Genomic DNA, 23,935 nt, shown 5'->3' with positions numbered 1-23,935 from the left:
CAGTGTAAATGAGGGTGATAACATGGAGAAAAGTCCCTGTATCTAGGGTTACTGTAGGTTGTATATAGGGGAAGAGGTGAGTGTAAAAGGGGGTGATAACATGGAGAAAGATCCCTGTATCACTCTAGGGTTACTGTAGGTTGTATAGGGGAAGAGGTCAGTGTAAATGAGGGTGATAACATGGAGAAAAGTCCCTGTATCTAGGGTTACTGTAGGTTGTATATAGGGGAAGAGGTGAGTGTAAAAGGGGGTGATAACATGGAGAAAGATCCCTGTATCACTCTAGGGTTACTGTAGGTTGTATAGGGGAAGAGGTGAGTGTAAAAGGGGGTGATAACATGGAGAAAGGTCCCTGTATCACTCTAGGGTTACTGTAGGTTGTATAGGGGAAGAGGTGATAGTAAAAGGGGGTGATAACATGGAGAAAGGTCCCTGTATCACTCTAGGGTTACTGTAGGTTGTATATAGGGGAAGAGGTGATAGTAAAAGGGTGATAACATGGAGAAAGATCCCTGTATCTAGGGTTACTGTAGGTTGTATATAGGGGAAGAGCTGATACTAAAATGCAGTGATAACATGGAGAAAAGTTCCTGTTTTCTCTCTTTGAGTTAGTTCAGACAGTACGGGGGGAGTGATGACTGTAACAATCTGTCACTGGCAAAAGAGGGTGATGACATGGTAAAAAGATCCTGTTTCTTTCCCTTGGATTTGTTGAGGCTGTACAGGGTATGAAATGACAGTAACTAGCTGTCACTGGTAAAAGTGGTGATGACATGGAGAAGAGCTCCCGTATCCTCCCCTGGTAAAAGGGGTTCATAACATGGTAAAAAAAAGCCCCCGTATACCTGCAAAACCCCTTCTTTGGAGTTCACAGAAGCTGTACATGGGGACTAATGACAGTCTATGAATAGTCACTTATACATTCCTCCTTTACACACACAAAACAAGTAACCATATTCGGAATGTTTATTATATTTTTTTTTCTGATGAGGGGACCTGTTTATTTTTCACATTTCTTAGGACGACAAAGAATCCCTGACATGCATTTTAAATTGTGCAGCCCCTGGCCTAATAAATATTTTTATACGTCTGACACATTTTTATTTTCGACGGGAATAAAGTCTAGTAACAACGATATAGACTTTTTTTTTCCTTTTTTTTTTTTTTATTTTAGACATTTTGCGCCCATGAAGTGATAAAAACAACCTTTGGGGGTTCATTTAACAGTGTAAATATATATATTTTTATTTCTGATTTCACCTGTGACTGGGACTGATCCATTAGTCCCAGTTACAGGGGAGATTCATCCTCCTATCTGCATATTAGAGCTGATCTTCTCCCTCCCGACACCTGGCGATCACATAATCACTGGGTTCGGAGGGTGAATTGTTATACTGTGTGCACACACTGTTTATACACTGATCAGGAAGGCGTAACGGGTAGGAAATTATCTCTGCCTTCTCTTGTGGAGAGTTTCGCTATCTCTGACTGCCAGCTTCCGGCTTATACAGCTCTATGATCTCTGCGCTGCTCCTGACTCAGAAATAATGGTATGAAACATCATTGGTGCTTCATAAATGCATAAATAAAATAAGAATGATAATAAATAAATATATATATATATATATATATATATATATATATATATATATATGTGTGTGTATATATATATATGTATATATATGTATGTATATTCTATCTTCCCCTGATTATTCAGTGCCGCCAGATCCTCTGCTGATTCCAATATGGACGATATCTGCAAACTACTGCGCAGTACGGGGTATTCCAGCCAACCGGGGTCTAAGCGGCCCCCAAACTACCCCGAGAGTTACTTCAGCCGAGTGCCTATAAGTGACACCTACATCAGTATGGTGATCGGCAGACTGCGCTCAGACGACATCTATAACCAGGTGAGGTCAATATGTAAGTAAGGAACGTTCCCCCTCATAAGGCAAATCCCCGGAACAAGACGAGCACAGTCAGCAAATAATGACGGAATGCTGGGAGAGTTCAGCTCGAAATCCTGCTGAATAATGAGTGCAGCTCTGGAGTATAATACCGGTTGTAACTCCGGATCAGTAATGTAATGTATGTACATAGTGACTGCACCAGCAGAATAGTGAGTGCAGCTCTGGAGTATAATGCAGGATGTAACTCAGGATCAGTAATGTAATGTATGTACACAGTGACTGCACCAGCAGAATAGTGAGTGCAGCTCTGGGGTATAATACAGGATGTAACTCAGGATCAGTAATGTAATGTATGTACACAGTGACTGCACCAGCAGAATAGTGAGTGCAGCTCTGTGGTATAATACAGGAGGTAACTCAGGATCAGTAATGTAATGTATGTACACAGTGACTGCACCAGCAGAATAGTGAGTGCAGCTCTGGAGTATAATACAGGATGTGACTCAGGATCAGTAATGTAACGTATGTACACAGTGACTGCACCAGCAGAATAGTGAGTGCAGCTCTGCGGTATAATACAGGATGTAACTCAGGATCAGTAATGTAATGTATGTACACAGTGACTGCACCAGCAGAATAGTGAGTGCAGCTCTGGGGTATAATACAGGAGGTAACTCAGGATCAGTAATGTAATGTATGTACACAGTGACTGCACCAGCAGAATAGTGAGCGCAGCTCTGCGGTATAATACAGGATGTAACTCAGGATCAGTAATGTAATGTATGTACACAGTGACTGCACCAGCAGAATAGTGAGTGCAGCTCTGGAGAATAGTATAGGACCTCTATTATCCGTGGACTCTGGTACGCCTTAATTCCAGCATGTTACTCCATCATCTCCTAGTTTGATATTTCTTTTTAGGTGTCTGCTTACCCCTTACCAGAGCACCGGAGCACCGCTCTTGCCACACAAGCTGCCATGCTGTATGTCATCCTGTACTTTCACCCCTCCACACTACACACGCATCAGGCCAAGATGAGGGAGATAGTGGATAAATATTTCCCTGATAACTGGGTGAGTTGAGGATCTGTGAGACTTGTGGTGACATTGTATATGGGTGATCCAGGACCGCAAACAAGACAGAGGGGAAATGTTACAACCTGGATATAGAAGGGGAATATTTCCATTCACTGACATCCAGCGCAGATCTTACAAATTCAAAGGATCTACAATGTGAAGCATATTTTTTGTCCATTTTGAAGGATCTCTTTAGGAAGGATGGTGTCGCTCCAGTCTGCTGATGCCGGGTGACCTCGCCATTCATTGTGTCTCATTTCCCTCCAGATTATCAGCATTTACATGGGGATCACAGTCAATCTGATGGAGGCCTGGGAACCGTACAAAGCTGCGAAAACAGCTCTGAACTACACCCTGGATCTGCCCAACATCAAGGAGCAGGTATCACGGCGCCAGAGGGAGAAGGAGACTGATTCTGTCTGATGCAGCCCCAACACGGAGTGCAGCTGTTTCTGGCAGATCATTATTTTACTACTAGAAGAGACTCTACCCTACCCCCCAATATACCAATCCGATAATAGAATGTGTATGTTTTCATGATATCTAGTGAGTATTTTAGTAATCTGTCATTGATCTGCTTGTTTTGCACCAGGCTTGTCGATACGCTGCCATCACGGAGCGTCTGCACCCACAAGTGCAGCAGTTCCTGAAGGAGGGATTCCTGAGAGAGGAGTTTGTGCTGGATAATATTCCCAAGCTGCTGAACTGCCTGCGAGACTGCAACGTCGCCATCCGGTGGCTGATGCTGCACACTGCAGACTCGGGTAATGGTGCATTCCGACTAAGCGTGGTCCCTTTTATCGTTCATTTAAAGTGACTATTTCTATGGGGCTAATTATTAAAAAAAAAATATATAGTTATATAATATTTATATCTAGCCCCATAGAAATTGTTAAATGTATATATTTTGTGAACATCTTCTGACTTAAAAATCTATAGAGGTCAGGGTGCTGCTGTAAAGTACAAAGGCCTTTAAAGGGGTTGTCCATGATTTACAAATAACCGTCCAAGGAGGAGACATGGTTCCCTACCTGCTCAGTCTCCCATCGCCGCAGCAATAGTGCTCGCCCAGAGGTTTTGCAGCGATCACGTCCTCACACCTAGTATTTGAAGGAACAAAATGTTGCGCTTTTTTGTTTTTCCAGCTTATGACCCAAATAATAAGCGGCTCCGACAAGTAAAAGACCAAGTCCTGGCCGAGTCCAAGTACAACCCCAAGGTCCTGTTCCAGCTGCTGCTCGACACTGCCCAGTTTGAGTTTCTTCTAAAAGAGGTAAAGTTCTCCCTGTGCGATGTCCGCCACTGTATCCTCTGTGCCCCTAGGACAGAAAGGCGTCCGAGAAGGTCCATTGTTACCCCCTTCTATAAACCAGACAGGCTCCATCAACATTTGGAAAGTTGGTTGAGTTTGTTGTAAAACTTCCTTTCTCCCTTCTTTCTTGCATTTTTTCCTCCCTTTTTTCAAGGACTCAACATTTTTTTTATCCATTGACATCGCTGTACCAGGCCTGTTTTTTTTTTTTTTACGGAGCGAGTTCTGGTTTTGAATGACATCATTCTTTTTACCATATAATATTCAGAAAAATTGTAAAAGAAAATTCTAAGTGAAGTGAGAAAGGAAAACAATTCCACCATCGTTTTTTGGCTTTGGTTTTTACAGCATTGGCACAGCGGCACGATTCTCCAGGTCAGTGCGATTATGACGATAACAAACTTCTATAGGTTTTTACTTTTTTCGTAGCGTAAATAAAATTTGTATCTTTAATAACTAAAGAAAAAGAAATAATTGGTTCATGTCGCTTTCTATCGGCATCATTTTGGGGTATAAATGGCAGTTTGGTAACTTTTTATTGCATTTTTTTTTTTTTGCCTGAGGTGCAGCGGTGAAATAAATTGTGATTTTGGGAGTTTGATTTTTTTTTTTACTTTTTTTTTGTTATGACGTTTGCTGTTTCAGGTTTTTTCATCAAATGTTTACAGATGCATCAATACCAAATATGCTTTTTTGTTAATTAAATTTCTAAATTTTTAACTGGGGAAAAAAAGCTAAGTTATTCTGATTTTTTTTTTTTTTTCTAAATATTTTCAAGATTTAATTTGTATATTTTGAAGGGACTTGAGCATGCAGTTGTTGGATTGCTGTTGCAGTAGAAGTCCCAATCATGGTCTACTGTGAAGCTCAGATTGGGACTTGGCTTCACAGAAGTACCTTGTGGCGACCCATCGGTACCCTCACGTCATGGTGGGAGAGGTGGGATGCGTGCTAGGGCAGCACGGTGCAGCGGCATTTAATGGGTCAGCAGCTGAGATCGATGCTGTTTGGTGCAAATGCCAGCTGTATAACACAGACAACACTTCATGGAGCGTTGTCATCCTCTGAGTCTGCTCCATACACCCTGACCCGCTCTATGACGGATATATATATACTGGAGAGTTAGAGGGTCAAAGGATTTGATGGATGTAGCAAAGCTGGCATCCTGCACAGGGGGTCCTATACCCACAACTCGGGACCCTACCGCTAAGAAGCAACTGAAGAGCCAAGCTGCTGGATTCAGCTTGTCCAGTTATTAAATGGTCGCTCATGCTTTACATCTTCATTTTACTCTTAATTTCAGATGTTTAAGCAAATGTTGTCAGAAAAACAGAGCAAGTGGGAAAACTATAAGACGGAAGGATCAGAGCGGATGACAGAACTCGCTGATGTTTTCTCCGGAGTGAAACCGCTCACCAGAGTGGAGAAGAACGGTATGAAGGCACTGACCATAAGAAGGTGGACGGTGGAGACATTCCTGACCTCCATAGTCCGTCCCCAGGACCCAGCCTGCCTTATATCCCTCCTGTCCAGGACCCAGCCTGCCTTATATCCCTCCTGTCTTCTGAGAAAGGGGCAAAGACTTAGTTTTTAAACTTAATAATATATTTCAGTTCTCATTTTTATTACCTCTGCTCGCTCTAGATGAATGAAAACCTTCTTCTCTAGATTCCAGAGACTATTTACAAATGTAGAAAGCCTCCAGTGTCGGGTCTGATTTATGGTTTCAATTTACTGACCACAAGATTACTAGGAAATTACTGAATTATTGATCCTCTGGTTTAGCCGTCACCGTGTAATCTTCTCACATTTATTCACAGAAAACCTGCAGGCCTGGTTCAGGGAAATCTCCAAACAGATCCTGTCCCTAAACTATGATGACTCCACAGCGGCGGGGAGGAAGACGGTACAGCTCATACAAGCCTTGGAAGAGGTGAGACCTTGTGGATGTCTGCGTCCAAATATCTGGTGAATTAATAAATGCATACTCACAATGGGGCAGTCTGATTGGCATAGTTTTCATGGCTGATCCAATGGTTTACCATATCTGATAAAAGTCAGGTGGGTTAAACAGCCCGGGAGTCCTGCTTCCATGTCCACTTACAGAGGAAGCCTGGGAGTCCTGCTTGCACCGTCCACTTATAGAGGAATCCCGGGAGTCGTGCTTCCACCGTCCACTTATAGAGGAAGCCCGGGAGTCCTGCTTCCACCGTCCACTTATAGAGGAAGCCCGGGAGTCCTGCTTCCACCGTCCACTTATAGAGGAAGCCCGGGAGTCCTGCTTCCACCGTCCACTTATAGAGGAGGCCTGGGAGTCGCAGGAGTTATGACAGCAGTTATACTTCTCATTATTTGAAAATACCGACTTAGAAAAGAAAGTATAACGTCTCCATCCTCCGCATCTTCCCCAGTTCTGTGACTAATAATCGCTATGACTTCCTACAGGTTCAGGAGTTCCACCAGCTGGAGAGTAACATTCAGGTCTGCCAGTTCCTCGCTGACACCCGGAGGTTTCTGCACCAGATGATTCGCACAATTAACATCAAAGAAGAAGTTCTGATCACCATGCAGATCGTGGGGGACTTGTCCTTCGCCTGGCAGCTCATCGACAGGTACGTCTCATCTGGCAGGACGGCCGGACACATTTTGCTGTGAGTGCAGTTCACGTGTGGATTATTTTACTTTACTCCTATTTTAATGTTAGAGTGAAAGAATCCACATTCTTTCACTCGTGCATCCTGCCCTGGTGGTAGCATCGTTTACTTTAACGCTTAAGGTACCTTCACACTCAGCAACTTTACAACGAGAACGACAACGATCCGTGACGTTGCAGCGTCCTGGATAGCGATCTCGTTGTGTTTGACACGCAGCAGCGATCTGGATCCTGCTGTGATATCGCTGGTCGGAGCTAGAAGTCCAGAACTTTATTTGGTCGTCAGATCGGCGTGTATCGTCGTGTTTGACAGCAAAAGCAACGATGTCAGCGATGTTTTACATGGAGCTAACGACCTGTGAGAACGATAAGTGAGTCGCCGTTACGTCACAGGATCGCTCCTGCATCGTTGTGGAGCTGCTGTGTTTGACGTCTCTACATCTCTACAGCGACCTAAACAGCGACGCTCCAGCGATCGGCTCGTTGTCTATATCGCTGCAGAGTCGCTGAGTGTGACGGTACCTTTAGGTAACACATGGCACCCCAAGGTGCAAGTGCGAAATCTCTGACAGGGTCCTCACCTACCGTATGTCACTGGTAATGCTGGTGTCTTACTGGTGCCCTCCCGTATGCTCTAGTCATCTGGTGCTGCTCCTCATAATTAATATGACATTGCTGCTTGTTGTGGCACAAGTGTAAAATATTACCATTCTTTGCACTAGTTTCACATCGATCATGCAGGAGAGCATCCGAGCCAATCCGTCCATGGTCACCAAACTGCGAGCCACGTTCCTGAAGGTAAGACGCCCCCCTACTTCATACTGACCCATCGGGTGTGGGGATTATTTTATAGGGTCACTAAAACTCGATTCAAACAAATGTGTTTTGTGGTCATTCCTGTCACTATTTCTTTGGAGAACCACATTGTATTTTGCACTTTGTTCTTTCAGTTCTTTTTGTTTTCCCAGTTGAGACCCTGAGGAAGCACCGTGGTAGTCTGCTGCAATGTGTGAACTGCAGTCTGACACTATTACACCCCTTGTCTTTCATTACAGCTGGCATCTGCCCTGGACTTGCCCTTACTGCGCATCAATCAGGCCAACAGCCCCGATCTGCTCAGTGTGTCTCAGTATTACTCTGGAGAGCTGGTGTCTTATGTCAGGAAGGTAAGAGATCAATCCCATCCTCACATGCTGAACCCCCATTATACTGTAAGGATAACAGGAGCCGTGCACGAAGTCTCTATCATTAGCGATAACCTTGCTTTTCCATGACGTCCAACAACCAAATCTGGATCCCAATCTTTTGTGCTAGCAATAACCGTTAATAACTTGGGGTCCCCGTGTTCGGGTGATCGTCTGATGAACGGGTTTACTCATTGCTGTCTTGTTAAGTGGCTGCGAAAACCATGTGAAGAGATAAAGAGGGCTACTGCTGAGAGCAACCTGGGCAAACAGTCCTTCAGATTTCAAATCTGTTCTATGGGCTTTCTTTCTTAACTTTTTACTTTCTTTCCTTCGTTTATTTCCTTTCCTTCCTTTCTTTCCTTTTTTTACTTTGTTTCTTTTTCTTTTTCATTCTTTGTTTTTTTTTTCTTTTTCATTCCTACTTTCTTGCCCTTCCTTCCTTTCCTTTCCTTTCCTTCCTTTCCTTCCCCTCCCTTCCTTTTTTTCCTTCGTTTCCTTCCTTCGTTTCTTTCTTTCCTTCCTTCCTTCCTTTCCTTTTTTCCTTTCTTCCCTTCCTTCCTTCCTTTTTTTCCTTCCTTTCGTTCTTCCCTTCCTTCCTTCTTTCCTTTCTTCCTTTCCTTCCCTCCTTCCCTCCTTCCTTCCTTTCCTTTTTTCTTTTCCTTTCTTTCCTTCCTTTCTTTCCTTCCTTCCTTTCCCTCCTTTTCTTTCCCTCCTTTTCTTTCCCTCCTTTTCTTTCCCTCCTTTCTTTCCTTCCTTCCTTCCTTCCTTCCTTCCTTCCTTCCTTCTTTTCTCCCTCCTTTCTTCCTCCCTTCTTTTCCTTCTGTCCTAGGCATTGATATCCAGCTATCCAGGAAGAACAAATACTACTTATTAGGCTACTTTAATCAGTTCCTTCTCCCCGGCTGTACTGTTAGTTTATTCGGACTCCCATGACAGCACCACGAGAGAGGGGATCCGCCCCTTTAGGAACAGGAAACCCACAGATACAAAAGGGCGGCACCTCTCCCACGCATCAGTTGGTTTCCTGTTCCTAATGGGACGGGATCCTGCAGAATTTACAAAAGGATCCCAGGCCGGCCGGCCGACTCAGGTAGCGAGGGGGTCTCCTACCTCGGCCGGTGCGGAGTTCCTGGAAGATGTCACGATGGTCCTGGCAGGGCTGCATGTCAGTGTCATTCCAGCAGGGAGCGGTCGCCGGTGGTGTCCTGTCTCCAAGCCAGCGCTAGGTGAGTATGTCCCCTGGGTCTCCTCCTTCTGGGGTGGCTGGGGTCTCTGTATGCGGCGGCGCTTGGGGGCGCCACCTGGGGTGCTGCGGCTCTGTCTGGCGTCCCTCGCCGCTCTGTGCGCTGATGGAGAAGCGCTGGGAGCCCGGGTGACGTCGGGGGAGGAGTCGGCAGTCACTTCCGGGTTTCCAGGGTCCTGCGCATGCGCAGTGTATCCAAGATGGCGGCGCCCACCGGTATAGCGACGCTGGCGTTCTGAGCCCCAGAGATAACCGCCTGCACCTGGGGGAGGCCAGGAAAATCAATCAGGGGAGCGCTAGGCACAGCTGCTGACCGGAGGAGGGGTTATAAAAAGAACTCCGGATCGTGGTCCCTTGCTTCTGGCCTCATATTGTGGGAGATGGAGGACGAGCACGTGCAGTTGCAGTTGCTGGAAGAGGTAGCTCAGAAGCCTAAAGGGAAGGATCACGACAAAAGGAGTAGTGAGTCTGGCCACAAAAGCTCCTCCAGGCAGGGGTCTGGAGCATCAGCCAGAGGAAAACCCCCTCGTATTCCGGTACTTTTCTTTGGGCAGCTGCTGGTAAGTGATCTTCGTGAAAGTTCACCCAGTGACGTGATCCCCCTCATATGTTCTATTATAGGGGAAGAAATGTGCCGGGAAGGCGAAACACAGGGAATGTGGCATCTGCGGGGTTCCCCTACCTGATTCGTGCCCTAAAAAATTATGTGGCCCCTGTATCCAGCAGACGGTGAGGTCTCAGGAAAGGGGAGGGGGTGAGAGCATTATATCTACAAGGATTAGATTACTTTACTTACCCCCTCAGGTGGCGGAGGAATCCCTTACTATGACCACCAGCTTGAGAGAGATGATCAGAATGGAGGTCAGACAATCCTTAAAAGGTCTTTCTCAAGGAGGAAGTTCTAAATCTAAAGCTCCATTACACTCCGATTCTTCAGTAGAGGAGGATAAGGAGGAAGTTTTCTCCGGCTCAGCTGCATCGTCCTCTTCCTCGGATGAGGACACCGGCCGCTTCTGTCTACCCCTTGAACGAGTGGATAAGCTGGTCAAAGCGGTCAGAGGAACGATGGGCATAACTCAATCGAGACCCCAACTTTCCAAGGAGGAAATTATGTTTAGTGGGTTGGAGCAGAAAAAACGTAGGGTCTTTCCGCTCAATGAGAAAATCCAGGATCTTATCAATAGAGAGTGGAAAAAACCCGAGAGAAAGGGTTCCTTACCTCCAGCGCAGAAGCGCAGATATCCATTTGATGATCCAGCAGTCACCAATTGGGAAAAAGCCCCTAAGTTAGATGCGGCAATAGCCAAGGTGGCAAAACGGGCCTCTCTCCCCTTTGAGGACATGGGGACCCTTAAAGACCCCCTTGATAGGAAAGCAGACACCTTTCTAAAGAGTACCTGGGAGATGGCAGCCGGTGCCTTACGGCCTGCAGTGGCTTCAACCTGTACAGCCAGATCAATGATGGTCTGGCTGGAATAATTAGAGACCCAGTTGAAAGAAGGTGCGTCAAGGGATTCTATTCTGACTGCCTTACCAATGATTCAAGAAGCAGCTGCCTTCTTATCAGATGCATCCATTGACTCCGTTAAAATGGCTGCTAGAGCAGCAGGTCTCTCAAATGCAGCCAGGAGAGCTCTATGGCTGAAATGTTGGCCAGGCGATATACAGTCAAGATCAAAACTTTGTGCCATTCCATGTAAAGGGGAGTATCTATTTGGTCCCACCTTGGATGAACTCCTAGAAAAAGCGGGGGATGACAAAAAGAAATTCCCCAATCTGCTTGGGTCCTACCGTCGTCCCTTTAATAAGAGAAGGTTTGGTCGCGGAGGAAAGCGTACCTTTTCACCTTTAAGGGATCGGTCTAGATGGGAAGACAGACGTAGACGAGGTACGGGATATATGTTCCGTCGTTCCTCGAAAGAAAAGACAAATGACTAGGAACGCCGGTGGGGGGTAGACTATTACATTTCTGTTCAGAATGGTCAGAAATCACGAATAGTGTCTGGGTACAAGATACTATTTCTCGGGGTCTTACACTTGAGTTTTGCCATACCCCACGGGATAAATTTATGTTAACTCCCTTGCGCTCTAATCCCCTAGAACAATCTGCTCTAGAAGAAGAGGTGTGGTCTCTTTGCTCTAAAAATGTTCTTATACAGGTTCCAGAGTCTGATAGAGGGAAAGGATTTTATTCTCCCTTGTTTCTTATTCAGAAACCTGATAAAACGAATAGAACCATCATAAATCTCAGGCATCTTAACAGTTATCTGGTTAAGCATACTTTTAAGATGGAGTCCATCAGCTCAACAATAAAAATACTGTTCAAAAACTGCTTTATGGTGGTAATCGATTTAAAGGATGCCTATTACCATGTACCTATTCATGTGGATTTCCAGCAGTTCTTGAGGGTAGCAGTATTAATGGGAGGAGTGGTGAATCATTTTCAGTACAGAGCTCTTCCTTTCGGTATAACATCAGCCCCTAGAGTATTCACAAAAATAGTGGCGGAGGTGATGGCTCACTTGCGGGAATCTAATGTCCTTATTGTCCCATACCTTGACGATTTCCTCATAGCAGGGAACTCGGCAGAACACTGTTTGTCCCAACTAGAACTAACTAGGGTTAAGTTGGAACGCCTGGGCTGGATAATTAATTTTGAAAAATCTCGGTTACAGCCTCAAAAAATTCAGAAGTTCCTAGGTTTATTATTAGATTCAACTACACAACAGTGTTATCTTCCGGAAAATAAATTAAATCAGATTCAGCATCAGGTATTAAAAGCAATTAATACACCCTCAATGACCCTTCGGCAAGCTATGTCCCTGCTGGGGTCCCTCACATCCTGCATTCCAGCAGTAAGGTGGGCACATTTTCATGCTAGATCCCTCCAGAAAGAAGTTTTGTTTAAAGACAGGATCTTGAGGGGTGTATTGGAGGAAAAGATAACTTTAGAACCAGCGACTCTCGAATCCCTAAATTGGTGGCTAGATAGGGATAATTTGTCGGCAGGCGTTCCCTGGATGATAGAAGTATCCCGGGTTATAACTACGGATGCTAGCTCCTCAGGTTGGGGGGCTCACATGAATGACATTGTAGTGCAAGGCCAATGGGAACCATACTCAACATCTTCATCCAATCAGAGAGAATTATTGGCAATCGAATTGTCAGTTAAAAAACTCCTCATGTATCTGCAGGGCCACCACGTCAGGATCCTCTCGGACAACCGGGTGGCAGTCTCCTATATAAATCATCAAGGAGGTACACGCTCCGAGTCTCTGATGCAGATCATAGATCGTCTCCTCCGGATGGCAGAAGAGAATTTACAATCTTTGACTGCTCTACACATCACAGGAAAAGACAATGTAAAAGCGGACTTTCTCAGCCGCAATGTCCTAAAGCAAGGAGAATGGTCTCTAAATGGAGACATCTTCAAGCAGATTGTCCGCTTATGGGGTCGACCAGTGGTGGACCTATTTGCCACGAAAGAAAACAAAAAAGTAAAAAACTTTTGTTCCCTAAATCCCAGGGAAAATCCACTGGCAGTGGATGCATTCCTCATAAAATGGGATTTTTCTCTGGCCTACGCCTTCCCACCATTGAACCTATTACCTCTAGTGGTGAGGAAAATCAGAGAAGACCGTGCGAGACTCATTCTGATTGCTCCCTTCTGGCCCAGGAGAACTTGGTTTTCATGGCTCAGGACAATGTCAGTGGACGATCCCTGGGTGCTTCCAGACATCCCAAATTTACTCTCCCAGGGGCCGATACTCCATCCACAAGTGAAGGGACTTCATTTGACGGCTTGGAGTTTGAGCGGTCATTGTTAGAGAATAAAGGCTTCTCTTCTAAATTAGTGGATACCCTTTTAAAAAGTAGAAAGCCAATAACAACAAGAATCTACTCCAGAACCTGGAGAAAGTTCCTAACTTCCTCAGAATTTAACATTAATGATGGGGTACCAATAAGTCAAATATTGGAATTTCTGCAAAGGGGGTTAGAGTTAAATCTCTCCACAAGCACATTAAGAGTACAAGTTTCAGCACTCGGGGCCCTGTTCTCATGTAATATTGCGGGAAACTACTGGGTGTCGAGATTTATTAAGGCGGTCGGTAGAATTAGACCGTTATATAGAAACAAAATGGTACCATGGGATTTAAATCTTGTCCTTTCTTCTTTGACAAAGCCCCCTTTTGAGCCGTTGAATGAAGCCTCAGTCAGGATGTTGTCTCTCAAAACAGCTTTCCTAATAGCTATAACATCAGCTCGCAGAATAGGAGACATCCAGGCGCTCTCCAGACTTCCCCCGTATACAGAATTTCTCCAGGATAGAGTTATCCTTAGGGTACCGTCACACAGTGAAATTTCCATCGCTACGACGGTACGATTCGTGACGTTCTAGCGATATCGTTACGATATCGCAGTGTCTGACACGCAGCAGCGATCAGGGACCCTGCTGAGAATCGTACGTCGTAGCACATCGTTTGGAACTTTCTTTCGTCGCTTGATCACCCGCTGACATCGCTGGATCATTGTGTGTGACAGCGATCCAGCGATGTGTTCGCTTGTAACCAGGGTAAACATCGGGTAACTAAGCGCAGGGCCGCGCTTAGTAACCCGATGTTTACCCTGGTTACCAGCGTAAACGTTAAAAAAACAAACAGTACATACTTACATTCCGGTGTCTGTCCTCCGGCGTCTCAGCTTCTCTGCACTGTGTGAGCGCCTGCCGGCCGGAAAGCGAGCACAGCGGTGACGTCTGACGTCACCGCTGTGCTTTCCGGCTATGGCGCTTACACAGTGGAGAGAAGCTGAGACGCCGGAGGACTGACACCGGAATGTAAGTATGTACTGTTTGTTTTTTTTACGTTTACGCTTGTAACCAGGGTAAACATCGGGTTACTAAGCGCGGCCCTGCGCTTAGTAACCCGATGTTTACCCTGGTTACCCGGGGACTTCGGCATCGCTCCAGCGCCGTGATTGCAACGTGTGACCGCAGTCTACGACGCTGGAGCGATATTCATACGACGCTGCGACGTCACGAATCGTGCCGTCGCAGCGATGGAAATTTCACTGTGTGACGGTACCTTTAGGCCGGACCCAGCCTACTTACCAAAGGTAGTATCCCAGTTTCACAGATCGCAGGAGATAGTTTTACCCTCATTTATCCCTAATCCTTCTAACCCTAAAGAAAGTGAGCTCCATACCTTAGATGTCAGGAGATTCCTTCTTCAATATATCTCGGTCACTAATGATTGGAAGAAGGATAATGCACTATTCCTGTCCTTCCAAGGTCCAAGGAAAGGGGCTAGAGCATCAAAATACATAGTAGCTAAATGGATTAGGGAGGCTATCTCTCTTGCTTACACGACAGGTGGGGGTCCAGCTCCGCAGAATCTGAGGGCGCATTCCACCCGAGCCATGGCGTCATCCTGGGCAGAGAGGTCTGGAGTGTCGGTCGACCAGATATGTAAGGCGGCCACATGGTCATCCCCTTCCACCTTTTTTAAACACTATAGGTTGGACTTGGGGTTCTCCTCAGATCTCACCTTCGGGTTAAGGGTGCTGCAGGCTGTGGTCCCTCCCTAAAATGGCTTACATCTCTGTAAATCTCTCGTGGTGCTGTCATGGGAGTCCGAATAAAGCATTAAGCTACTTACGGGTAGCGGCATTTTTCGGAGGCCCATGACAGCACCCTTAGTTCCCTCCCTTTTCACATGGGGGTTGCACATCCTGGGTTTATAAAGAACTAAATAATTTAAAGAAGAAAAGTTTTCTTCTCACGTGTGTTATCTCAATTGTTACTTTATTAAAATTATTGTGTTTAATTGTATTGTATTTGCTTGTCATTAACTGCGGTAGTCCTCTCAGGCTCTGTAATCCAACTGATGCGTGGGAGAGGTGCCGCCCTTTTGTATCTGTGGGTTTCCTGTTCCTAAAGGGGCGGATCCCCTCTCTCGTGGTGCTGTCATGGGCCTCCGAAAAATGCCGCTACCCGTAAGTAGCTTAATGCTTTCCCAATCACCAGACAGTGGCCGGAGATGTGTTTTTTCAGCCTCTGTGTGGTCGGCGTGCATCTACAGACCGTTTGCTACACTGTTTATGAAAGCTCTGTAGCTGCACTGCCTTATACCGAGGTTCACTGAAAAAATACAAAAATGTCTTATATTGGGTCCCTATGGTGGACGGATACCTACGTGTCCATCCTGACTGTGGCTATTGTTGGGCGCATACCTCCTGAGTGTGTGAAACCATCAGAGGGCTCAGATGTGGTCTGCACCGAGCCTAATGAGGACCTTTCACCAAGTGTTTCATGTTGAACTGGACACGCGATGTAATCGCTGTTGCAGAGTGGAAAAACACTTTTTTTTTTGGCTCTCCATTATGGAGATATTAGCATTCAAAGTATTGGCACATAGTGAGTTAAAGTTTTTTAAGTCCAAGTGGGTGTTCTCAGTTTTCAGTGGGGGCGTGTACTTCTTCTCCCTGTATGACGCTGACCAATCATAAACAGGCACATGAAAAAAGAGCACGCCCCCACCATAGCTTAGGTTTTTCAGTTTGTGACATCTAATGATAACCTCCTGCCTGACCTGCCTGGACAACGCCTTTAATGGAAGCTCCTCCTATCTATGCCTTCATACCTCCCCACTCCTGTGTTACTGGATAGCTGTGTGTTCTTAAATCACAAGATGTTTGTTGCTTTATTTCCACAGGTTCTTCAGATCATTCCGGAGAGCATGTTCACATCTCTGGCCAAAATTATCAAACTGCAGACCCATGATATAATAGAAGTGCCCACGCGCCTCGACAAGGACAAACTAAGGGACTACGCTCAGCTCGGGGCCCGGTACGAGGTGAGCCGCGATTTCACCATAGACTGCGGCATGTGACAGCGGCTAGTGATCTCCTGTCCTCCTTATGTAGGGTTAGTGAGGGGAGGACGATTTTAGAAAATGACTTACCCGCTCTTATACAGAAGCAGGATAATTAGATTTATATCAGAAATATAAACATCGGACCCCCAGTAAGGATGTAATGTGAAATTATTCACAGAATTATTATCCTAAAACCCATATTACTCTGTCGCCTCATTGGGGGACACAGGACCATGGGTGTTATGCTGCTGTCCACTAGGAGGCAACACTATGCATAATCTGAAAAAGATTAACTGTGGCTCCTCCTGTGCAGTATACACCCCTGGACGGCGTCAGCCTTCTCCAGTTTTTGCTTAGTGTCGCATAGGAGGCACACCTAAAAGATTTTTACTCCGTTCTTTCCGATGGGATTACAGATGAAGAAAAGAGGGTCTCCTGTGAGACTCCCGGCATGGCTCCTTCCTCGGCCCCCTATTATGGGGTGCCCAGTTGAAGTAGAGATGGCTATTCCCCATGTTGCTCCTTCCCCAGTCCCTCGGGTGCTGGTTCGAAGTCGAGACCCCCCCTCCTTCCCCAATTCCTTTTGGTTTCTGGGTTGAGGTCGAGGCGAGGATAAAGGCCCCTGAAGGGGACAACAGCACCCTCCCTAATGCCCCTCTGGGGGGTATTAGGTTGAGATTCCTCAGGTAGGGCCTGCTCCCACCAATGGGCCAGCACACTGCGCCTGCATCCAGGGACCCCAGCCCAGCTGCGGGCTCCTGTTGGGGCCGGGGGGAGTGCAGGCAGGCATGGCACATACAGACACAGGGCTCCAGCACCAGCTCTATACTGCCTCAGGGAGACCCCAACCGGGCTCCCCCTTCCGCTTATAGCCCCACCTCCATCCTGCCTTTAAATCCGGGGGGGTCCGGTTCAGATCCGACCCCCTCCCGGACTTTCGCGCCGGCCTGGAGCCCTTCTGGGCCTCAGGCATCTAATTTAGGCCCCTGCTTCGGCCTAGCTGAAGCCGCCGCCTCTTCTCCGCCCCCCGGCCCGCCCCCCCGGATGACAAATATGACACTCTATAGTGTCATAAAGGGGGTGGATCGAGACAGAAAGGGCGCGTTTTTACACAGCCTTGCCGCCTTTTTCCAGCTCTCTGCCTGCCCCCTTCTCAGCAGCCATTTTTCTGCTGCAGATTAACCCTGCATCTCCCCGTCTGCAGGACCAGGCAGCCAGTCTCCGGGGGGCACAGGACTGTGGATCTTCGGCGCTGGACCTAGGGGCACACTGGTGGGGTAAGATCACAGCTGGGTTTTTTACTCCGCTGTGAATCCATATTACCTATAAGGCTCCCCTATAGGTTTCTCTACCCCTGTAAGGTCCTCTGCCGGCAGCCCTTCTGCACTCTGTGCACTATGCCAGGCTCAAGGTCCAAGAGAACCAGGCAGAACTGCTATTATGCATTCTGCACAGCCTGCGGGACCGCTCTCCCCAGTGCCAGCACGTACCCGCATTGCCAGAACTGTATACAAACTAATGTGTCAGAGCCCCAAGAAGCCCCCTGCCAATGCCTCGGTGTCTAATGCCACGCCGGAATGGGCTACTCAGATATCGCAATCTATGACGCAGTCTATAGATAACCTAACCTCCACATTGCTTCAGGCTCTGCAGGGTCATGCCTCGGCTATGACCGTTACACAACAAAGGGAGAGCTTGACTCAGGAACAAGATGACCCTAGCACATCCACGTCTAGGTCAGGACGCAAGCGGACCCATAGATCAAGTCCATCTGCATCATCCCATAGCACACGGTCATCCCCCTCTAGGGAAAGACACCGTAGCTCCAGGTCATCTAGACCGTCCCATTCTAGGGACAGACGATGCAGATCTCCGCAATCCCTGACCAGAGAAGGCCTTCTCCCCGGCTCACTCAGCAGGGGACGCCTCAGTGATACACAGGATTCGTAAGGCATCTGCGACTCTGACTCAGACAGAGAAACGGAGGGGTCCCTGATCCCAATCCCTCCTAGCAATACAGCGCTAGTTGAGGACATAATCTCTTCCATCCATCGGGTGCTGGACATTTCCGATCCGCCACCAGAGGCCCCAGAACATAAGATTTCCTTTGAAGGACCTCTGAAGCCGCCTAAGGTTTTCTCTAACCACCCAGAGTTTAAGGTGATCCTTAACAAGCAGTTCTCATAGCCTGAGAAAAAAATTCGCTAATCGCAAATATCTGGAGGCAAGGTACCCCTTCCCAGAGAAGGACACCAAGGAATGGACAGATTCACCCGAAGTGGACCCCCCAGTCTCTAGGCTAGCAGCACAGACCCTCCTTTCACTGCCAGATAGCTCAACCCTCAGGGACGCAGCAGACCGGCAGGTAGAACGCATGGCTCGTTCAATTTTCGAGGCAGCAGGGGCATCCCTGGCTCCCGCGTTCGCCTCAGTTTGGGCTGCCAAGGCCATTCCGAGGGGTCTACTCCAATCTGTTCGTAGTTCTCAAGAAAGGAGGCAGCGTACGGCCCATACTAGACCTAAAACAGCTCAACAAATATGTACGGGTCCGTCACTTCCGCATGGAGTCCCTTCGGTCCATCCTTGCGTCCATGGAGAAGGGAGAATATCTCGCCTCCATAGACATACAAGACGCATACCTGCATATACCCATTGCACCTGCCCATCAGAGGTTTCTCAGGTTCGCAATAGGCCAGGACCACTACCAATTCGTGCCTCTCCCTTTCGGACTCGCCACGGCTCCCAGAGTGTTCACCAAAGTCATGGCAGCCACCATGGACGTCCTACACTCCAGAGGCATAGTAGTTGTTCCATACCTGGACGATCTCCTCATCAAGGCTCCCACTTTCAAGGACTGCGAGCTCAGCGTCTCAATCACAACCGATACTCTCAGTCGCATGGGCTGGTTAATCAACTTACAAAAGTCATCACCAACCCCGAGTCAGTCCCTGACCTTCCTGGGAATGCTATTCAACACCTCCAGGGGTCTAGTGCTCCTTCCCAAGGACAAGGCACTGGCTCTCCGCCTAGGAGTTCGCACCCTCCTCCGCAAACCCCCTCGATCTCTCCGGTTTGCCATGAGAGTCCTCGGCAAGATGGGGGCAGCAATAGAAGCGGTCCCATTTGCCCAGTTTCACCTCAGGCCTCTCCAACTAGCCATTCTCAAGTCCTGGGACAGGAATCCCTTTTCTCTCGACAGGGAGTTCCGGCTAACGTCAACCAGGAGGTCCCTGCACTGGTGGCTCAAGCCAACCTCGCTAGCAAAGGGGAAATCCTTTCTCACAGGTCAATGGAGGGTTCTGACCACCGACGCGAGCCTGACGGGTTGGGGTGCGGTGCACCTACACCACAGGGCACAGGGCAAGTGGTCCCCAGTGGAAGCGACCATGCCCATCAACATCCTGGAAATTCGTGCCATCCTCCTGGCATTGAGGGCCTTCCATTACTTACTGGCAGCCTCTCACATCAGAATACAGTTGGACAATGCCACGGCTGTGGCATATGTGAATCACCAAGGGGGGACCCGCAGTACCCAGGCGATGCGAGAAGTGTCACACATCCTCCGCTGGGCGGAGGACACAGGGTCGGTTCTTTCGGCGGTCCACATTCCGGGTGTGGACAACTGGGAAGCAGACTTCCTCAGCCGACAAGGAATAGACTCGGGAGAGTGGTCTCTCCATCCCGAAATTTTTCGCCAGATCTGCCATCGCTGGGGGACCCCGGATGTGGACCTAATGGCATCCCACTTCAATGCCAAGGTCTCCAACTTCATGGCCAGAACACATGATCCGCAGTCGCTCGGAGCAGACGCTCTGGTTCAGGACTGGACCCAGTTCCAGCTTCTGTACATTTTTCCACCTCTCCCCCTGATATCCAGAGTGGTGAGGAAGATCAAACAAGAGGGAGTTCCAACCATCCTGATTGCACCTCACTGGCCCAGACGTACATGGTACGCCAACATCGTACAACTTACAGCAGACGCCCCCTGGCGTCTCCCCGTCCGCCACGATCTTCTATCACAAGGCCCGTTCTACCACCAGAACTCAGGGGCTCTCAATTTGACGGCGTGGCCCTTGAGACCTGGGTTCTAACCCAGGCAGGGCTCTCGCCGGACGTCATTGGAACCATGATCAGAGCACGGAAACCAGCCTCTGCCAAGATTTATTACCGTACCTGGAAAGCTTTCTTTACCTGGTGCGAATCTCGTGGCCAGACCCCACTCCCTTACTCTCTACCCAAAGTACTTGGTTTTCTCCAATCGGGTCTGGAGGCCAGGCTGTCATTGGGCTCGCTTAAGAGCCAGGTATCAGCCCTCTCAGTGCTTTTTCAAAGGCGCATTGCTACCAAGCCGCAAGTAAGGACTTTCCTTCAGGGGGTTTCCCGATTGGTTCCCCCCTACAGACGACCACTAGAAACGTGGGACCTCAACCTGGTCCTGACAGCATTGCAGGAACCACCCTTCGAACCCCTTAAGGAGGTCCCGCTCCGCCTTCTCTTCCAGAAGTTGGTTTTCCTGGTGGCAATCACCTCGATACGCAGGGTGTCTGAAATGACAGCACTCTCCTGCAGACGGCCCTTCCTGGCTTTTCACCAGGACAAGGTAGTTCTTCGTACGGTACCATCCTTCCTCCCGAAGGTTGTGTCCAACTTCCACCTCAATGAGGAAATTTCACTACCATCCCTTTGTCCGGTTCATAGAGTGGAGAAGGCTCTGCATACGCTTGACCTCGTCAGGGCATTGCGTATATACGTGTCTAGGACTGCGTCCTTCCGGAGGTCTGATTCTCTTTTCCTCCTTCCGGAATTCGGCCACAAGGGTCTGCCAGCTTCCTAAGCTACCCTTGCCAGGTGGATCAAATCCACCATACAAGAGGCCTACCGCCTTAAGAATTCTCCTCTTCCAGCCGGTATTACCGCACACTCTACACGGGCGGTAGGGGCCTCCTGGGCCATTCGGCACCAGGCTTCGGCACAACAAGTGTGTAAGGCGGCCACTTGGACTAGCCTACACACATTTACTAAACACTACAGGGTTCATACCCAGTCCTCAGCGGACGCGAGCCTGGGTAGATGTGTCCTGCAGGCGGCGGTGCCCTAAGTATAGGGGCCTGTCTGCACAATATTTGCCCATTGCTTCCCACCCAGGGACTGCTTTAGGACGTCCCATGGTCCTGTGTCCCCCAATGAGGTGACAGAGTAAAGGAGATTTTAGTGTACTCACCGTAAAATCTCTTTCTCTTAGCCTCTAATTGGGGGACACAGCTCCCACCCTGATGCCCTTCTGGGGCTGTTGTTACTGTTGAGTTCTCATATTGTTCTTTGAGCTCGTACATAGTGGCCTTCTTATAGGCATGTCTATGTTATTCATGTTACGTTCCTCCTACTGCTTTTGCACAAAACTGGAGAAGGCTGACGCCGTCCAGGGGTGTATACGGCAGAGGAGGAGCCACAGTTAATCTTTTTCAGATTATGCATAGTGTCGCCTTCTAGTGGACAGCAGCATAACACCCATGGTCCTGTGTCCCCCAATTAGAGGCTAAGAGAAAGAGATTTTACGGTGAGTACACAAAAATCTCCTTTTCTAATATTCGTTATAATACGGGGCAGTCGGTATGACGGACATTGACGGATCCTGTACTTCTCTTCAGGTGGCCAAACTGACTCATGCCATCTCCATATTTACTGAAGGAATCCTCATGATGAAGACCACGCTGGTAGGAATAATAAAGGTACGTAGGGTGGGACGAACGATGGATCCCTTAAAAACGCACCTTGTGTTACTATGCTATTGTTTTGTTCTTTTTTTATCAATCTTTTTCAAGAGCCATACATTTTTTATGTATTTGTTTTTTCATTATTTATTTTATTAATTTATTTATTTTGTGGGGAGAGTTATATAGATTGGTGTAATTTTGGGATCTAATCAACATTTTGATCTCTTTTTATTCCTTTTTTGGGAGGTGACATGAGCAAAAGAAAAACTTCAGTTCTGTCATGTTGAATGTAATAGTAATACACACAACACAGCTCAGCTACATATGCACATTTACATATACAGTTCTGCTACATGCCCATATAGACATACACAGCTCTGCTACCTGCACATGTAGACATACACAGCTCTGCTACATGCACATATAGACATACACAGCTCTGCTACATTTACATATAGACATACACAGCTCTGCTACATGCACATATAGACATACACAGCTCTGCTACATGTACATATAGACATACACAGCTCTGCTACATGCCCATATAGACATACACAGCTCTGCTACATGCACATATAGACATACACAGCACTGCTACATGCCCATATAGACATACACAGCTCTGCTACATGCACATATAGACATACACAGCACTGCTACATGCACATATAGACCTACACAGCTCTGCTACATGCACATATACTCATACACAGCTCAGCTACATGCACATATAGACATACACAGCACTGCTACATGCCCATATAGACATACACAGCTCTGCTACATGCACATATAGACATACACAGCACTGCTACATGCACATATAGACCTACACAGCTCTGCTACATGCACATATACTCATACACAGCTCAGCTACATGCACATATAGACATACACAGCACTGCTACGTGCACATATAGACATACACTGCTCTGCTACATGTACATATACTCATACACAGCTCTGCTATATGCACATATACACATACACAGCTCTGCTACGTGCACATATAGACATACACAGCTCTGCTACATGCACATATAGACATACACAGCTCTGCTACATGCACATATAGACATACACAGCACTGCTACAAGCCCATATAGACATACACAGCTCAGCTACGTGCACATATAGACATACACAGCTCTGCTACATGCACATATAGACATACAGCTCTGCTACATGCACATATAGACATACAGCTCTGCTGCATGCACATATAGACATACAGCTCTGCTGCATGCACATATAGACATACATCTCTGCTACATGCACATATAGACATACACAGCTCTGCTACATGCACATATAGACATACGCAGCTCTGCTACATGCACATATACTCATACGCAGCACTGCTACACGCACATATACACACACACACTATACATTACCACATCCTGCTGCTCCTGATCGTGACCTGTATGGAGGTTTCACATTATTACACATAATTTATGGACATCTATGGTGAGCTCATTGCCATGCATACATATAGTGTGTGTGTGTGTGTGTATATATATATATATATATATATATATATATATATATATATATATATATATATACATATACACAGTGGTGTTCAAAAGTCCTGCATAGGATAAATTGATTTTTCAAGTTTTAAACGCTTTCTGTCGAATATCTTCGATGCTAATATGACATATCATATATGATTTTGTTCAGAATACACTTTTGCATTCTCTCCCTGTAATATTTTTAGCTTTTGAAGCAGTTTTGCCTGAAATTATAGCAACAATAGGGGAATTGAAAGCAGAACTAAATATTGTACAGCTTCAGATCCAAAATTAGCCAATCACAGATGAGGTTCTTGTGACCAATCATAACCTGGATATGGCAGCCAATCACATTGCATTACATTGCATCACATCTGCTGCTTTGTTTGTTGCTTTTATCTGTTGCTCTATCTAGTGAATCATACTGTAGAATTTTATGATGGG

General features: G+C 47.0%; 1 protein-coding gene across 3 annotated transcripts in view; it reads left to right on the top strand.

Moving 5' to 3' along the window:
• WASHC5 (WASH complex subunit 5) overlaps positions 1-23,935 on the top strand; it is a 66,518-nt gene that overhangs the window by 16,679 nt on the left and 25,904 nt on the right. For all 3 annotated transcript variants that reach the window (XM_077271213.1, XM_077271214.1, XM_077271212.1), the window contains exons 6-17: positions 1,718-1,910; positions 2,832-2,984; positions 3,255-3,368; positions 3,580-3,751; positions 4,133-4,260; positions 5,603-5,732; positions 6,120-6,232; positions 6,745-6,911; positions 7,675-7,750; positions 8,008-8,118; positions 16,096-16,236; positions 21,906-21,986. In XM_077271213.1, coding sequence (XP_077127328.1) covers positions 1,718-1,910; positions 2,832-2,984; positions 3,255-3,368; positions 3,580-3,751; positions 4,133-4,260; positions 5,603-5,732; positions 6,120-6,232; positions 6,745-6,911; positions 7,675-7,750; positions 8,008-8,118; positions 16,096-16,236; positions 21,906-21,986 — 1,579 coding nt within the window. The remainder of the gene's footprint in view (positions 1-1,717; positions 1,911-2,831; positions 2,985-3,254; positions 3,369-3,579; positions 3,752-4,132; positions 4,261-5,602; positions 5,733-6,119; positions 6,233-6,744; positions 6,912-7,674; positions 7,751-8,007; positions 8,119-16,095; positions 16,237-21,905; positions 21,987-23,935) is intronic.

Source organism: Ranitomeya variabilis, chromosome 6, assembly GCF_051348905.1.
Source record: "Ranitomeya variabilis isolate aRanVar5 chromosome 6, aRanVar5.hap1, whole genome shotgun sequence".
Classification (NCBI taxonomy): domain Eukaryota; kingdom Metazoa; phylum Chordata; class Amphibia; order Anura; family Dendrobatidae; genus Ranitomeya; species Ranitomeya variabilis.
This window is presented reverse-complemented; position numbering and strand designations above follow the sequence as displayed.